The sequence below is a fragment of the Eupeodes corollae genome, chromosome 3 (assembly GCF_945859685.1).
Source record: "Eupeodes corollae chromosome 3, idEupCoro1.1, whole genome shotgun sequence".
NCBI classification, from domain to species: domain Eukaryota; kingdom Metazoa; phylum Arthropoda; class Insecta; order Diptera; family Syrphidae; genus Eupeodes; species Eupeodes corollae.
Window position 1 is genome coordinate 118,046,983 of NC_079149.1, and position 16,041 is coordinate 118,063,023.

General features: G+C 27.9%; 1 protein-coding gene across 1 annotated transcript in view; it reads left to right on the forward strand.

The window, feature by feature from the left end:
- LOC129949247 (ATP-binding cassette sub-family G member 1-like) overlaps positions 1 to 14,832 on the forward strand; it is a 39,600-nt gene extending 24,768 nt beyond the window's left edge. The window contains exons 2-12 of the mRNA XM_056060579.1: positions 3,045 to 3,219; positions 10,045 to 10,162; positions 10,251 to 10,431; positions 10,760 to 10,905; positions 11,534 to 11,772; positions 11,839 to 12,101; positions 12,169 to 12,337; positions 13,469 to 13,569; positions 13,636 to 13,791; positions 14,060 to 14,268; positions 14,382 to 14,832. Coding sequence (XP_055916554.1) covers positions 3,135 to 3,219; positions 10,045 to 10,162; positions 10,251 to 10,431; positions 10,760 to 10,905; positions 11,534 to 11,772; positions 11,839 to 12,101; positions 12,169 to 12,337; positions 13,469 to 13,569; positions 13,636 to 13,791; positions 14,060 to 14,268; positions 14,382 to 14,520 — 1,806 coding nt within the window. The 5' untranslated portion in view covers positions 3,045 to 3,134 and the 3' untranslated portion in view covers positions 14,521 to 14,832. The remainder of the gene's footprint in view (positions 1 to 3,044; positions 3,220 to 10,044; positions 10,163 to 10,250; positions 10,432 to 10,759; positions 10,906 to 11,533; positions 11,773 to 11,838; positions 12,102 to 12,168; positions 12,338 to 13,468; positions 13,570 to 13,635; positions 13,792 to 14,059; positions 14,269 to 14,381) is intronic.
- Positions 14,833 to 16,041: the final 1,209 nt, after the last annotated feature.

The window sequence follows — 16,041 nt, forward strand, 5'->3', positions numbered from 1 at the left end:
CTGTTATTGGATCTTGAATATTACAAGAAATCCGCGCAATCTGCGCGATTCTGCGATGAAAACAATTTGTGTTCTTTATTATACCAGGAGGCCTCTTTTTTTCCGTGACGTTTATATTGGCTTAATATGGGTTTTCAAGACCAACTTGCCGGGCAACGGTCTTTTTATATGTTGTATTTAAAAGTTCATTCACGGCGCGCGTATCGAATGGAAAACCGGATTTTCCTCTGCAAACTTGTATCATAGAGCTTAAGATAGAAAGATCTACAAACTAGACATACTCGTAGTGTTGAGCGAGGTGCAGCGGCGTGTGGCGGCGGCGATGAGTGGTGCCACGGTTTACAGCGGTGGAACGCGCCTTGTTAGTTGAGTCTTCGAGGTCCAATGTATCTATTTTTTTGTGCAAAACAGTGAACGAAAACTTTACAGGGTCATCCAATTTTATGTTTGTTTTTAAAACTTAGACTTAGTGACAGCTGCAAAATTAGCATTCGCCTAGTGCATCAAAACTAAGTCTATCTACTGGCGATATAAGTAAAGCTAACAATGCCTGTTGGTTGTGTAAATTAATAAAACCGGTAGGTCAATGCTATTAAGAGATTTAGTAGGTAGGTAGTTTTATTTTGCGATGATATTATTTGAAGGAGAAACAACATAATTAAAATGAGTAATAAATGGCAAAATTTGCTTAAATAAATATTAAGGTACCTCTCTACCTAGACCTACCTTTATGTTTGCCAAACTTGATCTTATACAGCAAAATGAAGTTAATTTATGGGCTTATTTTGTAAATTGATATGTCTGATGATAGGTGATAAAATTTTATTCTATATTACATTTTATTTATAGATTCAATAGAAGAATTTATGATAATAAAACGTCGAGCTCATCAGGATTATAAGTTTTAAAGAAGAATTTGTATAGCTCTTTGGTTTGTAACTTTTTTATTTAAAAAATATGTAAAAGAATTAAAATCGATGTTAGTACAATCTTGAAGTTGACTTGGATTTTAATTCTTGTCAGATTTATTTTGAAATATTTGTAAACCTGATATAAACTTGAATAAGAGGAATCGATAGATTGGGTGCGACAATTCTTTGACATTTATTAGTAAAGCTTACGAAGAATTTATGATTCTTCTGACTTTTATTTAAGTTTATTTAAGAGATTTTTGTTATTTTATAATAAAGTCACAGGAGGAGTCTGTATTGAAGTTAATTTTTATTCATAAGTGCGTAAAATTTCACTCATTAGAAGTTTTCTCAATATCAATACTGTCATTTCGTGATGGTAAAGGATTGTCGTGGTTTTCACGCTCTTAGCCCCTTGCGAGTTTTTAACTTTTCCAAGTGTAATTCTTGTTATTAAAAGTACCTTCTCCAATTAGCCGTTCAGATTTGGCATATGATCTAAACACTCTTAAAAGAACCCTCCATCGCTGAAATTAGTAGGCACAGGAATGACTGAGAGTTTAAAGGCCTAAGTTCTTCAAGAGCTGTTGCATCACCAAAAATGTATTTTTTTAATTAATAATGAGTTTTTCCAAAGTTTTTATCTTTTGCTAACTACTACAATACTCGCATTCGCTTTTATTGATTTGAACATTTGAACACGTCTTAAAAGTGACAGTTAGTGTTTTCGACTTAGACGCTTTTTAAAATGGCTTTCACATTTTACTTAATAGTAAACATTTCGCGCATTTATTTGTAATTTCTTTTTTGTATAGGGGTTAGTTTTGTTTTGTGTCAATATGAGCTAATGAGTTGAGTTATTTAGTTATCGTTTTGTTAATACTTAACCTAACTCTGAAATTCCTTTGAACTATTTTTTATATTTTCAATTCAAAAATTGTTTTCAATAAACGGCTGAAATTTTGTTATAATGAAAGAAATGTTCAATGATATCTATAACCAACCTGTCAAAGAATTCCATTGATTGGTTTTCGAAAAATTCGAAAACACTATATTAATTTTATATATTAATATTAATTTTAAAAGCAAAAGTCTTAAAGATATTTCCAATTCAAAAAATTGAATCAATTTTAAATTTAAATTTCAAATCACTTATTCCTGCAAACTATAAAAAAGCATCTCAGAAAAGCAGTTTGTAAGAATGCTTTAGTAATGGTTTGAGGGAGTGTGTTTCCATATATTACGCCAAGTTTTCATTTATAGAAATACAATATAAGTGGCTGGTCTGTGATATTTTGCCTAGACTTATGCCGCCAGTTGATTGCGCGAATAGAGCTCTATACGTTGGCCACTTGAATGGATTCATTAAGAAAAAGTGAACACAATGTTCATCGAATTTTATTTAATGAACTTGATATTAGTCACAACGTGCAGTGTTGTAGAACGATATGACATTCGTTTTTTAAGCAAAATTTCATAGTTTCACAAAGTACAAACAAGTGTAGATATAAAAGTACATAATGTCATAGTTAAATTTGTGCTTATTTTTTAATGTTTATATTTCTGTTTGACCTTCCTGATTATTTGCCTAAAATTATAAACAAAAACGACAACAATGTAATGTTTTCTAAAAAAAAAAGATCTGTGAACATATGATTTGAAGATCAAGCTAACACGGTCAATGAGAAAATATTTCTAGAGGCTATAAAAAAAACTATGTGGAAACCAAAATACGTGACATAAAAATCTTAAATATCTTTTCTTTTTGTTTGTAAATAAAATTATCAAAATTATTGTTTGGATTAAATTTCTCTATTTTTTTTTACTTGAATCTATTACTTAACTTTGTTGTGTATCACAGGTTTTCTTTTCATTTCAAATGATAGGAAAATTAAACTTTCCTTTTCTATTCCCGAAGATTGTAATATGGTTGAGCTTGAGAGAGTATAATAAAAATAACAACACAAAAATTGCTTTTACTCTCGTATTGTGGTTTCTACATTTTTTGAATGAAAATTAAATTTTCTGCTGATGTGCACTGCCACATCATTGATATCAATTTATAATGATTTTAACTATCAAGTATTACTTTAAAAATGATATAATAATCTTTTTTTGTTTTTTTAATTCCAGAATAAAAAGCTGTAGACAGCATTTGAACCAACAAGATATGAATTAAGCTTGAGTAAAAAAGCATTAAGATATAATCACGCACAAAATAAAATGGCTAAAATGGAGAAGAAAATTCGTTCTGTAGATATCACATTCTCAGATTTAAAATATACAGTCGATTCTGCAAAAATTGGAGGTGAGTAAAATGTTTGTTTTTATTTATTTTAATTAAGTACAACACTTTTATTTTAAATACATTTATAAGTTAATTTTAATTTTTGATCAATGATTAGTTATAGTTCCAAAAAATGCACAAATGTTGGGCACGTTTTTCAAAGATACAAAATGCTATTTGTCTATTAAAATAATTCTAATGTTAAAATGTTTGAAACCTGAAATTTTTTGTATAACGCGAAATAACCTAAACAAAATTATCATGTCTAAAAAAAACAACCTGTAAGCCTTAATAGTTACAAATAAACAACTCCCTGTCAAAACACTGTAAGTGACTCGTATGAAATGCAGAGACCAAAACTACTAAACTATTTAAAATACGCAAATATTTAAGCAAAAATCTCTCCTCTGTTTTTTTTTTTAAATAAATATTGACATTTAAATAATTCCTTAGCATACATTAAATTAATCTTTTTTAAGTTTCTTACCATATGAAATTTAATTTAAAAATATGCAGTAAGAATAAAAATGGATTAGTTCTAAAAAGAGATTGGGCTTAGACAAAAAAACGCTATTTCTTTTCTCAAAAAAACAAAACAAATTAAGAACACATTAAAAAAGGCAATATTCGTCAAAATCAGTTTCAAAATAAAAGTTGGTATCCTTGTTTTGAGAATTTATTAAGAACAATTCTTATTCAAAAAATACACAATTATTGTTTCGTTTTTAAAACACTTAAATTTGAAACAAAAACTTATAATTTTCTTCAAATGCAAATTTATTGTTTTGACCGAAAAAATATATAAGTTAATGAAATCGTTCAAGACCACATTAAACAAAAAATCTAGGAAGGGTCTAGTTTACAATGTTTGTATTCCAAGCTCTTCATATCGCTAGAATAACACACAATTAAATAGTTGAATATAAAAAATCTTTAATTCAAAGCCATATTTTTAATATGTAGGAATTTGTCACTCCATCGAATATACAAAACTTTCATTCGTCCAAAACATGAATAAAAATAATATATTTAGACAGGTTTTCCAATCACAAACCTAAGAAAATCTGAAAGAGAACTGTTATTGTACTGCGTGGAACACTTATCAATTTACTTTTAAGCTTAATTTCGATCGTACTGTTAAGCTAAGAGATTTTTTTCAGCTCCACATTCAGAATGTTAAAAGCTTAACTTATTTCTTTCTTTTCCCTCCCATTTTGAAATTGAAAGTTTAAAGGCCAAAATTAGTTTTTATCTCTCTCTTTATTTATTTTTCAAACGCTTACACTTTGTTTAAAAAAAAATACTTCAAAATACATTTAAAAGAATATTTAAATGTCTGGATATTATTTATTTATATACTTTTGAAACATCTTATAAATATAAAGTTTTAATAACTATTTTTAAGAAGCAACATATGCAATTTTTTTACAAAACCCATTCCAAGGTAATATTCGAGCTTTCTCGTTGATATTTGCTTTAAAAAATCGTTTTAAGCAAACACATCATTAGTCATATTCCTACATAATAATATAGAAAATTGTATTAAAAAGCAACTTGTGGAATATTTCTAGAATCTATACAAATTTTGTTATATTTGTTTTCTTAATTCTTACAATCTAACTTAAGCTATTTTTATTCACACTCATTTTAGTTTAAGCTGGAAAAACAAGTTTAAGATTCATAAGTCTAGTGTAAGCTAAATAGCTAACTCTCATTATCTGATGGGAGAAATCCTTTAGAAGCTCTCTTAAGCTTTAATTTATTCCCTAAAATATCAAGTTTCTGTTTTTAAATTCAAATTTAAATCTAAGCTTTTTCTATTATTTTTCTAGAATGTTCTTCTCTATCCTAAATTAAGAATATTATTTAAGTCAATTTTATTAACATACAAAAATCACAACATTATTATCTTTTTATTATAAACCTTTTAATTATTATCAAATTAATTTTAATCTCTATTGACAACTTTTATCAGATAATAAAGACAACTTAATAAAAAAAAATTATTTAATCCGAACATTATACAAAACAATAATACTGGCATCATTCTTATAGTCAGAGCATCGCAGTACGAGTATATGGAAAAACACCCTTTTCCTTTTATTTTATTTAAATTACATATTGTATTGAATATATATAAATATATAAGTACGAGTAAACAAGAAATGAAAAAAAAATAATCTTGAACTTGAACCTTTTAGCAAGTTTTTAATGTTGACAAAAATTCAATCTGATACAATTCCGAAGCGTGCGGAATAAAAAAGGCTTTAAGTTTTATTTTATTTTAGTTATATATGTAAATATAATGTACATATATGATCTATATTTAAATTTGTTTACCTTGTATGCAAATTTATTAAGTTAAGGTGATTAATAAAGAGTTATCTTATGTCTACCGGCTCGTACACGTGTCGGGCATAAATAAATTCAGTTTTTGGATCAACCAGATAAACAATCAGATTCGAAAAAAAAACACAAAATTTTATTGTAAACTTAATCCAGTTTTTTGTTTTGATTTTATTTTTTCATTAATGAAAAATACCGTTTCGAATATGGAAAACAAGTTTGTCTACTTGAGACATGAATATAAACACGCCTTTGATTGGTTGTTTGGAATTGTTTATTAATTACTGTTTGCCAAAAAAACATTTTTGTTTGTTATTCTAGAATGTGAATGTTCAATTCTTAATCCACTGTTTTATATTCTTAATCCAAAATCTAATGAAATATAATGTCTCTTTTTAATTTGCTATAAAACGAATTTTGGGATTTTCTAACTGATTGTGATAAAAATTTATATAAACTTTCGTTCCTTATAAGAACTTAAAAATATGAACTAATGTTAGACATATTTTACTTTCCCAGACACCACTTGTAAAATACTATCTTTGTTATTTTATTTTACAAATCTGCAAATGTTTGCTTAGATCATTTTTGAAGTAGGTAACAAATGTTTAGATCAAATGGAGCAGAATTAATCTTTTAGTTAAATGTCCAAAGTAAGACCAATAACCTACATTATAGAATTTTTTTTAAATTCAAATTACATATGAATATAAAAATGTCAAGTGTATGCAAAAATGTTATTGCACAAATGATCAGAATAATAAAATGAATGAACACATCATTAATGATTGTCATGTTTAAAATGTCATAAGTGACAGCTCATTTTATTGTTACTTCTTTACAAATCAAGTACCTACCTACTTACTTATTACAATTTACCGTAAACATGATTTGTTATTGCATAATAATAATAAGAGATCTTTCCCAATAGTATATGTCATTATAATTGAATATACAAAACAATTGTTGACTAAATTATTATTTAACATACAAGTATACGAGTCAGCTTTTAAAAAAAAGAAGCAGTGGCGTTTAATTGTTTACTCACATGAATAAATATTTGTCATGCTAGTTTGGTTTACCGCATCTTTGCGTTGAATTTAACTTAACAGGGTTTCAATATTCACTTGTAACTAATCCTCAAACAAATATTATCTACATACCTAAGTAAACATTTAAGCGTAGATGCGATATTTAGGTATATGTGATGAGAATAATCTTTTGACAGGTCTTAGAAATGACATTTAAGATGACGAAGGTTAGCAGTTTATTTTACTTAAAATTTGAAGAAAGTTTTAAGTAGTGGGAGTTACTAGTGTAATTTATCACAGGCATACGAGAAATGTATTTAAATAGAAGGGGAAAATAGTGTTTTAAGTACCTTTTTAAAAAAAATATATTCCCGCCATGGCTCATTAATCACAGTATACCCGTACATATACGACAATGTATTATTATTTTAAGCTAGTAATTTAATAATTATAAAACAATATCTGGTTATTAAATTGGTCACACTAGTTCAAATTGACAGCTGACACATGTGGTTAGTATATTTTCGTTTGTTAATTTTTACCAAAAGCAGTTATAATTATGGTTTCGAATAAAGTTTAAAGCCAAAACACTATAATAATGGCCAGGTCATGAACAATAATAGTTTTTGATTTGCATCAATTTTTAAGTTTTGTAAATGTATTAATTTAGCTTTGCTTAATTTTAGCATTTATCGGATTAATAGGTTGTTTCCTCCTTTTTGGATATACATACATGCGTTTCTTTTTCAAATTCTTCAATTTTAATTACCTTTAACCATAAAACAATGGGGTTTTTCATAGGAATGTGGAAAAAAAAAACACTTTAAGTTAGATCTATGTCAGATCAGTTTGGTTTAATTTACAGTTGGCAATTGACAGACAGATGTGCACTTTCATTGGAATAAAATTAACTGAATTCTTGCGAACGCACATTTAGACCGTGTCAACTATTTAGTTTTTCAAATGTCACTAATTTGAAACTTAAAACATTCCTTTATAAAAGTTTGCCTTAAAACAAAACAAAGCTACGCACACAACTTGCATTTTGTACAATAATAAAATAGTACTCAAGCCATTTCTCATTTATCAAAGTAATATTTTTTCAGACAACTATAAATTGAGTTTAAAATATGAACTGCTAATATTTTGACACAAGTAAACTTGACGTAATTTCTGATAGCTGTCCCCTTTTTCGTATGACCCTATTGGTTAGACAATATAAGGGACTTCATTTGCAAGCAACAGCATTCTTTGAACGTACATTTTGACCAAGGCAAGTGGTTAGTTTTTCAAGTGTCAGAAACTTTAACTCGGAACTTTTTTTTGACTAAACTTCAGTTGACTGTGCGAAAACTACCGAAAACAGAATTTCCCACTAAACACTTCTCAGGCAAGCTACAATTCGAATGCGAACCATATTTTTTATTTAAAAAAAATACTTATTCCTTTTCAAATTTGACAAGAAACCCTTTTACATAAAACATTAAATAGAAAATAAATAAATCATATATATACATATGTGGTAATAAGGTTCAGCTTTCAGTTAAATAAAAACTTATTATAGGTAAGCTGTGACTTTGACATAATTGCAATTGAAAATTTAGAATGAAACAACAACAACAATAATTGCAATTGACTTGATAATAAGCGAGATTTTTCTTTACTTTATTTCCAGTCAACTTTCCAATAAAGTTTCTTTAATTGGAAGGCAAGTTTTTGGCAGCTGGCCAATCAGATAATAAAAACTTGCCTTGTTTTCAAGTGCCTTATGTCGCCTGAACCTGTCTATTTCCATATTATATATTAAAAAGAAGAACAAACTGTAGTTTTATGGATACTCTCAATAGCATCAAGCTTCAAATAATAAGAGAAATAGCACGTATTCCAGTGTCATAATTTTTTGAAAATTATGACACTCTTATAATTATAATTCTCTTATCTACAAAAAATAACAATTAAGAATTGTCATATCTGTCATAAAAGTTAAGTGTAAATGTTTTATTGAATAAGTTACAATTTTCACATAGTTGTACATTTTACAGTACATAACTTTAATATATACATACATACAAGTAACTCAACAAAAGTTGTACTTTTTTCCACTTCATATGAAATGAGCATTCCAGCAATTAGTGTTTTTTTTTTAATTTATTAATTTAACGTCTTAATCGCGTGTGAAATATTTTTGACAGACAATATACAACACGCTACTCATATTAATTTGAATATCAATTATTTCGAATTAAAATTATATATGTTTCTAATTGTTGTTAACAAATGAAATAGAGACCTCCCCAGTTAAAGATAACTAAAAAAAATGTTCATAACAATTTATATTCATCGAGTGTATTAAATCACAAAGCAAATAATACTCGTAGTAGTATAGGAAAGTAATTAATTGTTTTTACTTTTTCATTAACTGGTTCATTATAACGATTTTAAGTGATTATTTATTCACAAATGATAGTTATTTATGTATTCTAAATTACAAAATTATTTTATTTACCTTTTACTCTATAGTTTTTGATTCTAAAAACCTAATATGAATTGAAAAAACAACTTCTACCGAGACAGATGCAATTTAAAAGCATAATCAATTTAATGCAATTGTAATCCTATTAAATATTATTAACGTCTGGCTACTTTAAGGCTGATTGTTTTTTGACTCCTATATTGCAAGAGTTATGCCTAATGGAAACTTTTAACAATTTGATTAACAATAAAAAAAACAATAACAATTTAGATGATAAAAAAAGTATACAAATATTGAAAATGGAGCCAGTTTTGACATCGACCACAGTTTGGCAGCTGTCAGAATTGTCTGTTTGATAGACTCCAGTTTTGTTATTAATTAGAAAAGATGTGCTTAGGGCTTACAAATTAAAATAAAATTTCAAAATATCACTGACTATTATTGATTGATCAAGCCTTAGCCATATGCACTTACACAAATCTTGATTTTAGGCAAATAATTTACCATTTTCAATGTTGACATTTAGTTTAATAAAAATAAAATAATTTTATAATTTAAAATTGTTTGTATTTAAAAAAAATTGTTATCGACGCTGGGAGTGAAAATCCGTGTCACTACTCTTGAGTAAATAGCTTTTCCCAGAGCACGTATAGTTAAAGTTCCTAACATATTTCAAATTTTTAGTTTTCAACCTTAGAGAGTCAAGTCGCAATAATACACTTTGTTTCCTTATTAAATATCCCTAAAATAGATATGATACCTTTTTACTTATTTTCTTAATTAGAAAACCGAAAGAACTTGTTCAAAAATTAAATATTTACATACATACATATTAATCATCACTTACAAAAACTTTCCTGTAAATAAAAAGGCTTACAATTTTTTTTTCCAGAATAGTTCTTTAACTTAATTTTTATATTATACAAAATGTAAATTTTTTTTTTAAAACAACAAGATTGACAATAATATTTTATTTAAATTTCTTTTATGAAATAGCCAAAAAAGATGTACTTAAATCAATATCAGGTACTTTTAAATCTGGTGAATTAACTGCTATAATGGGTCCATCTGGAGCTGGTAAATCTAGTCTGATGAATATTTTAACTGGTTTTGTGTAAGTTCGATTGAATAACATATATAAATAATAATTAAATATGTAAATGTAAATTTAATGTTATTATAATTTCAAAATAATTTTACAGGAAATCTGGAGTTAATGGAACGGTTTCATTTGGTAGTACTGCAAAAACAAGAAAAGTTTGTTGTTACATTCTTCAAGATGATCATTTTTTCCCATGGTTTACTGTTGAAGAGGCAATGATATTGGCAGCTACATTAAAAATATCAAATAATTCAATGAATCTCAAAGAAAAACATATGCTTGTAAGTTTTTGCTGTTTTTGCTAGTATTTTAAGACATTTTACTCTTTTTACACAACTCATTTTGACGTTTCTTATCAAACCCATTTTTTTTTGTATTGTTAAAAATGTCACTCATTTTCCGGTGAGATGTCTAAATTATTCACCTCAAATGAATCTAATGTGAACTTTGTGAAGTAAATTACTTTGACGTTTATTATGTCAAATGTCAGACAATTTTCATTTAAGTTTACTGAATAAATTGCTGCAGAAACGTTAGATAATTAATAAATTTAAGTAAACAGCTATTGATTTAATGTTTCATTGAATCTTTTAATCTTGACATTTTCAGATCGAACATCTACTAGATTTGTTAAATTTGACAGGTGCCAAACAAACCAAATGTGCAAAGTTATCCGGCGGACAAAAAAAGCGATTGTCTATTGCTTTGGAATTGATTGATAATCCACCAGTGCTGTTTTTGGATGAACCAACAACGTAAGTAATTTAAAAATAAACTATTTTCCCTTTTTAAATTTACGTTTTAATTTTAACGTTCGTTACAGCTTACAGCTATTTCAGGGAAAATGTTTGAATTAATATTTAAATGTGTTTCCTTTTGTAAGTGGATTGGATATCACTCAAAGATTTGAAAGAAGTTAATTTGTATTTAAATTCTTTTTCTTAAAAATGATTTTTTCTTGATTCCACTTTGTCAAAAAAAGAAATAGAATCTTTTAACTGATTTGTGTTTTGATTTCATACAATTCCAATGACAGATTTCTGCCAGAAAAACTTTTTCAATGATTTCAATCAGAAAAAGTTGTGTTCAATGATAGATATTTTCAATGATCACTTCAACCGACCTGTCAAAATTAATACGATTAGTTTCAATGAATAAAACTGGCCCATGTGTTATAAAATACAAAATGTAATGATTGTAGGAAGAAAAGGTTTCTTAAAGTTCAAATTCTTAATCGCCTTACATTTTCAATTACTCTTGTCCTCGAAGAAAAAACAATACAATTTGTATTCCAACAACACATTTTACTATTATCCTTGTCATTGATATTTTTGGAAATTTTCTTATTGAATATTTATTAAGCAGCTTTATCCTAACTTACAGAGGTCTAGACAGTTCATCATCGATGGATACAATAACCCTTTTGGATAAGCTGGCCTGCGAAGGACGCACAATTGTTTGCACAATTCATCAACCCTCATCAACTGTTTATAATATGTTCAAACATATTTATGTTCTGGATAAGGGTAAATGTGCCTATCAGGGATCACCTCAAAATACAGTAAAATACCTCCGACATTTGGGATTGACTTGCCCAGAATATCATAATCCTGCGGACTATTGTAAGGGCACACTAAATATTTAATCGTAAGATTTTTTTTTAATTGAATATTATTCGTTTGTTATAGTACTTGAAGTTGTTTCCGGTGAATATGGTAATTTTTCAAAAGAACTCTATGAATCTGCACAAAACAAAGCATGGCGTTATGAAGCAATTGATGATGTTGAAAACATGAATAGTGTTCAATTGGTAAAAATGAATGAAGCTGCTGAATCTATTCAAAGACGATGGCCATCAATTGAATCGACAAAACACATTTATCCACCTCCAGAATGGGTTAAATTATGGTTACTCATTGGAAGGTGTCATGTTCAGTTCTTTAGAGATTGGGTAAGACAAAAATCATACCATAATTTGTATAAAACTGTTTAAATATTTTTTTTAAATTTATTTTAAGACGGTGACGTACTTGAAATTGGCTATGCATATAATGTGCGCAGTGCTTATTGGACTTTTATATGGAGATTCAGGATCGAATGCAACAAAGGCGATTTCGAATGTTGGACTTTTTATATTTGGAATTGCGTATTTATGGTATACAACAATGATGCCTGGTATTTTAAGATGTAAGTTTTATTTTTTTTATTTATATATGTATGTTAAATATTTGGTTCCATATATGGGTTAAAAATAGGAAATGATATTTAAGTCCACTGAACTCAAATGACAGTAAGTAGTCACTTAGAATTCATAAATATTTTTAAAGAGTTTTGACATTCAAAATTATTTAATGCTTGCAAATAAGAAATTATTTTCTTTTTTCAATGGACATTGAACAAACCAGATGTCAAAATTAATAAATTTATTTGAACTGTCAACGTTTTTTCGTGATAAGCTAAGTTCATATAATCGGATTTAGTTGCACCTGCAACTATGTAAGTTTTCATGAGATTATGATAATATTAAATGAGTTCAGGGACAGGTTATTCATTTATTGTAACAGTTATTGTTTTGAATGTAAATTACAATACGAGTCACGCGGTTTTCGAAAGCTGTTGTCAGAATGACAAAGGAAATGAAAATGTCATAATATAGATGTAGATAAGTGAACGTCATCCGAGCAGTATGAAGATCGCTTCTTATTATAATCTGTCGGCAATATTTTATTTGAATAATCATCGCTATTGAATGATTCATTCAGACATTTATTTTTCTCCCGCGATGTTTGCATGCTATATGCAATGGAGGTATAGCTTGACTACTATAATTATCTTGTCACGAAAATATCAATATACTCTTAATGTAATTGAAATACTGTAAATTATGGTTGCATCCGATTTTTGTTGTTAAGTAATTTTTAATTCAACACTTTATTAAAAAATCGTTAGTAATAAATATTTGATTACAAATGTTTTTGGTAAAATGGTGAAGGTCTGACAAAAGACGTGTTTTGGCTCTCAATCAACTACCAATATTATGGGAGTCAAAAGAACACCACAGTTGACAGTTGCAAAATTCAAGCCTCTCTTTGGGTTGAATAAGAATACAATTTCTTAGATTCAATTTCTATATAGCACAATTACGGATAAAACTCTCGGATACTTTAAATGATGTTAATTTTGACATTTTATCATTTCATCTCGTTTTTTAAAAATCTGCATCATTTATTAGTCTCTTATTCTTAAGTGGGGACGAGATTTAATGATGAGAGGATAAAATTAAATTAATACAAATTATATGTTTTTATTTTTTTTCAGTTCCATTGGAAATTGAAACAATTAAAAAGGAAACATTCAATAACTGGTACAAACTCAAAACATATTACTTGGCAACTCTGATAACCTCAACACCAGTTCATGTAAGTTTTTAATTATTTCAGTTTTTATAGTTCTGTTTGCTTAAAAATTTAAATTTATTTTTGCAGATTATATTCTCATCAGCTTTTTCTACAATAATGTATTTAATGACCGATCAGCCATTTGAATTGGAACGATTTGTTAAATTTGTTTTAACATTAATAACGACAACAATAACAGCTGATGGATTTGGTGTTTTACTTGGAACCGTCCTAGATCCAATTGTAAGTACACCATGCAAGTTTATCTTTTATATTTATTAATGGTTTTCAAATTAAACTATTTTTGGGCGACTTATTTTAAAGTTTCATCATTCTTAAAACATACAGTGAGAGTAAGATAAAATGATGAGACGTCAAAATGAGTCACGTTAAAAGTGTTTAATCTGAAATCTGTCTTTTGCTTTGCGTCGTTCATAATTTTGTGAGGCTATGTGTTTTGACAGTTTATTTACTGAACAGACCTTTGATAATGAGTTTTTATTTTTTACAGAATGGAACATTCGTAGGTGCCGTACTAACTTGCTTCATGGTTATTTATTCCGGATTTCTGATTCTTTTCACTCACATGTCATCAATTATGAGAGCAGTTTCCTATACATCAGCTCATCGATATGCACTGGAAAGTATGATACTGTCAGTTTATGATAATGGAAGAGCTGATATGCAATGTCCACAAGATGTCATGTATTGTCATTTCAAGTAAGTAAAATACCCTTTTTCAAAAAACTTAAACTTCTTAAATGTAATAATTTCAAAACCAATTTTGTAAGAAATGATCTGTATCATGTTATATTTTTCTTTTATTATTGCAGGAGTGCAGATATCATTCTCAAAAACCTCGGTATGTCAGAAGCCAACTACGGATTCAATGTCGCAATGCTATTCCTTCAACTGGTTGCTTTTAAATGTTTAGCATATTTCACACTACGTAGGAAATTATTCTCTCAATGATACACGCGAACAATTAAATAAATAGTAACTAGTTTAGTAAAATAGGTCCATAATTTATAATGTAAATAGTTTTTATATGATTTTTCAAATGTTAAAATAACAAAATGCACAAAATATTATTGTGGAGTGTGATATTTAGCTTTAAGTTACAATTAAAAAAAAAACCTAATAGTTATAAATAAGGTTTCATAAAAGTTATATTACAATATGAAATGTTTATTAATGTGCGTGCCTATTGTTGCCAATTTGGAATTTTGATATTTATTTTTAAAGAAACTAATAAAATAGTATATCAGCTAAGCAAATACTCTATTTTTGTTTTTGTTAATGTAAACATGTAAATGGTGGATGTCAAAAATAACAGATTCTCTAGACAAAGTTAAATAAAACAAACAGGTCTCAGCTATTTTCCATTTCTAATCAACAGAAATAAAAATGTGTAGACCTAAGTTTATCTCTACAAACGAGAGAGCTGTTTCTGTCAAATTTGTTAGTATAAATTGAAAGTTTGACAGATCACCAATAAAATATGACAAAAGGTCAATTACCAATTGTGAACAATTTTCTTTCAAAAAAAAAATGCTTGACTGACGGTGTTCGCATTGGGCTCTTTTTAACACAACTGATTTTAGTCTCAATTTTGTAGAAAGATGAGATTATCTGATATCAAAATCTCATCCTAACTGCAAAATTTTCAATAATCTCTGTCCTTAGTCTAAATTCCTGTTAAGTTTATATAAATAAATGGGCGTCTCCAATAAGAAGTTTTATTTTAAACAACACGCTATTTTAGCTATTGTCACTTTAGAAGCTGTCATCTTTTATTATTTGACAAGTAAAATCTATTTTATTGATATGCCTTAAAAAACACATATAAGTTGTTAAAATTTACAACAAACATGTGGAACATTTTTTTGGATGGCCGTGAAGCACATTCTTGGCCGGCAATAATAAAACTAGTGCAACAATTTGAGCTGTTAGGACAAGTTAGTGATGTAAGGAATTTAAACCGAATGGATAATTCAAAAACAATAAAGAATGTTGCGGTTGTAGCCCGTAGGGTTCATGAAAGCAAGTTTTGGAATAAGAATTTATTTTTAAGGCTTTTAAAATTCAGTTATGACCACCAACCTCTTATATTTTTTTCATTTGAGTCCATAAAATGCATCAGACCCATCCAAATTTTCTTTATAAAATCATCTTCAGTAATGAGGTCCATTTTTACCCCCATAAATGCAAAGTTTATAAGCAGAATGTCACATTTGGGCCTCGAAAATACAATAATTTTTGTTAAAACAATTTTGTTTGATTTTGGTTACCTTTAATATGACAAAGACACAATTAGAGCATTTGGAAAAGATGGAAAGGTTGGATATTAGTTGTCGGTGTTGATTGATTTGGAATTCCTAAACATTGGAATGATAGGGAAAGATAGAGGGTGGCAAGGCGTTAAACATTCGTGTAGTATGGCTAAAAAATGAATCTCTGTACTTCATAGTACGGCCGAAGTTGGGCTTAAGG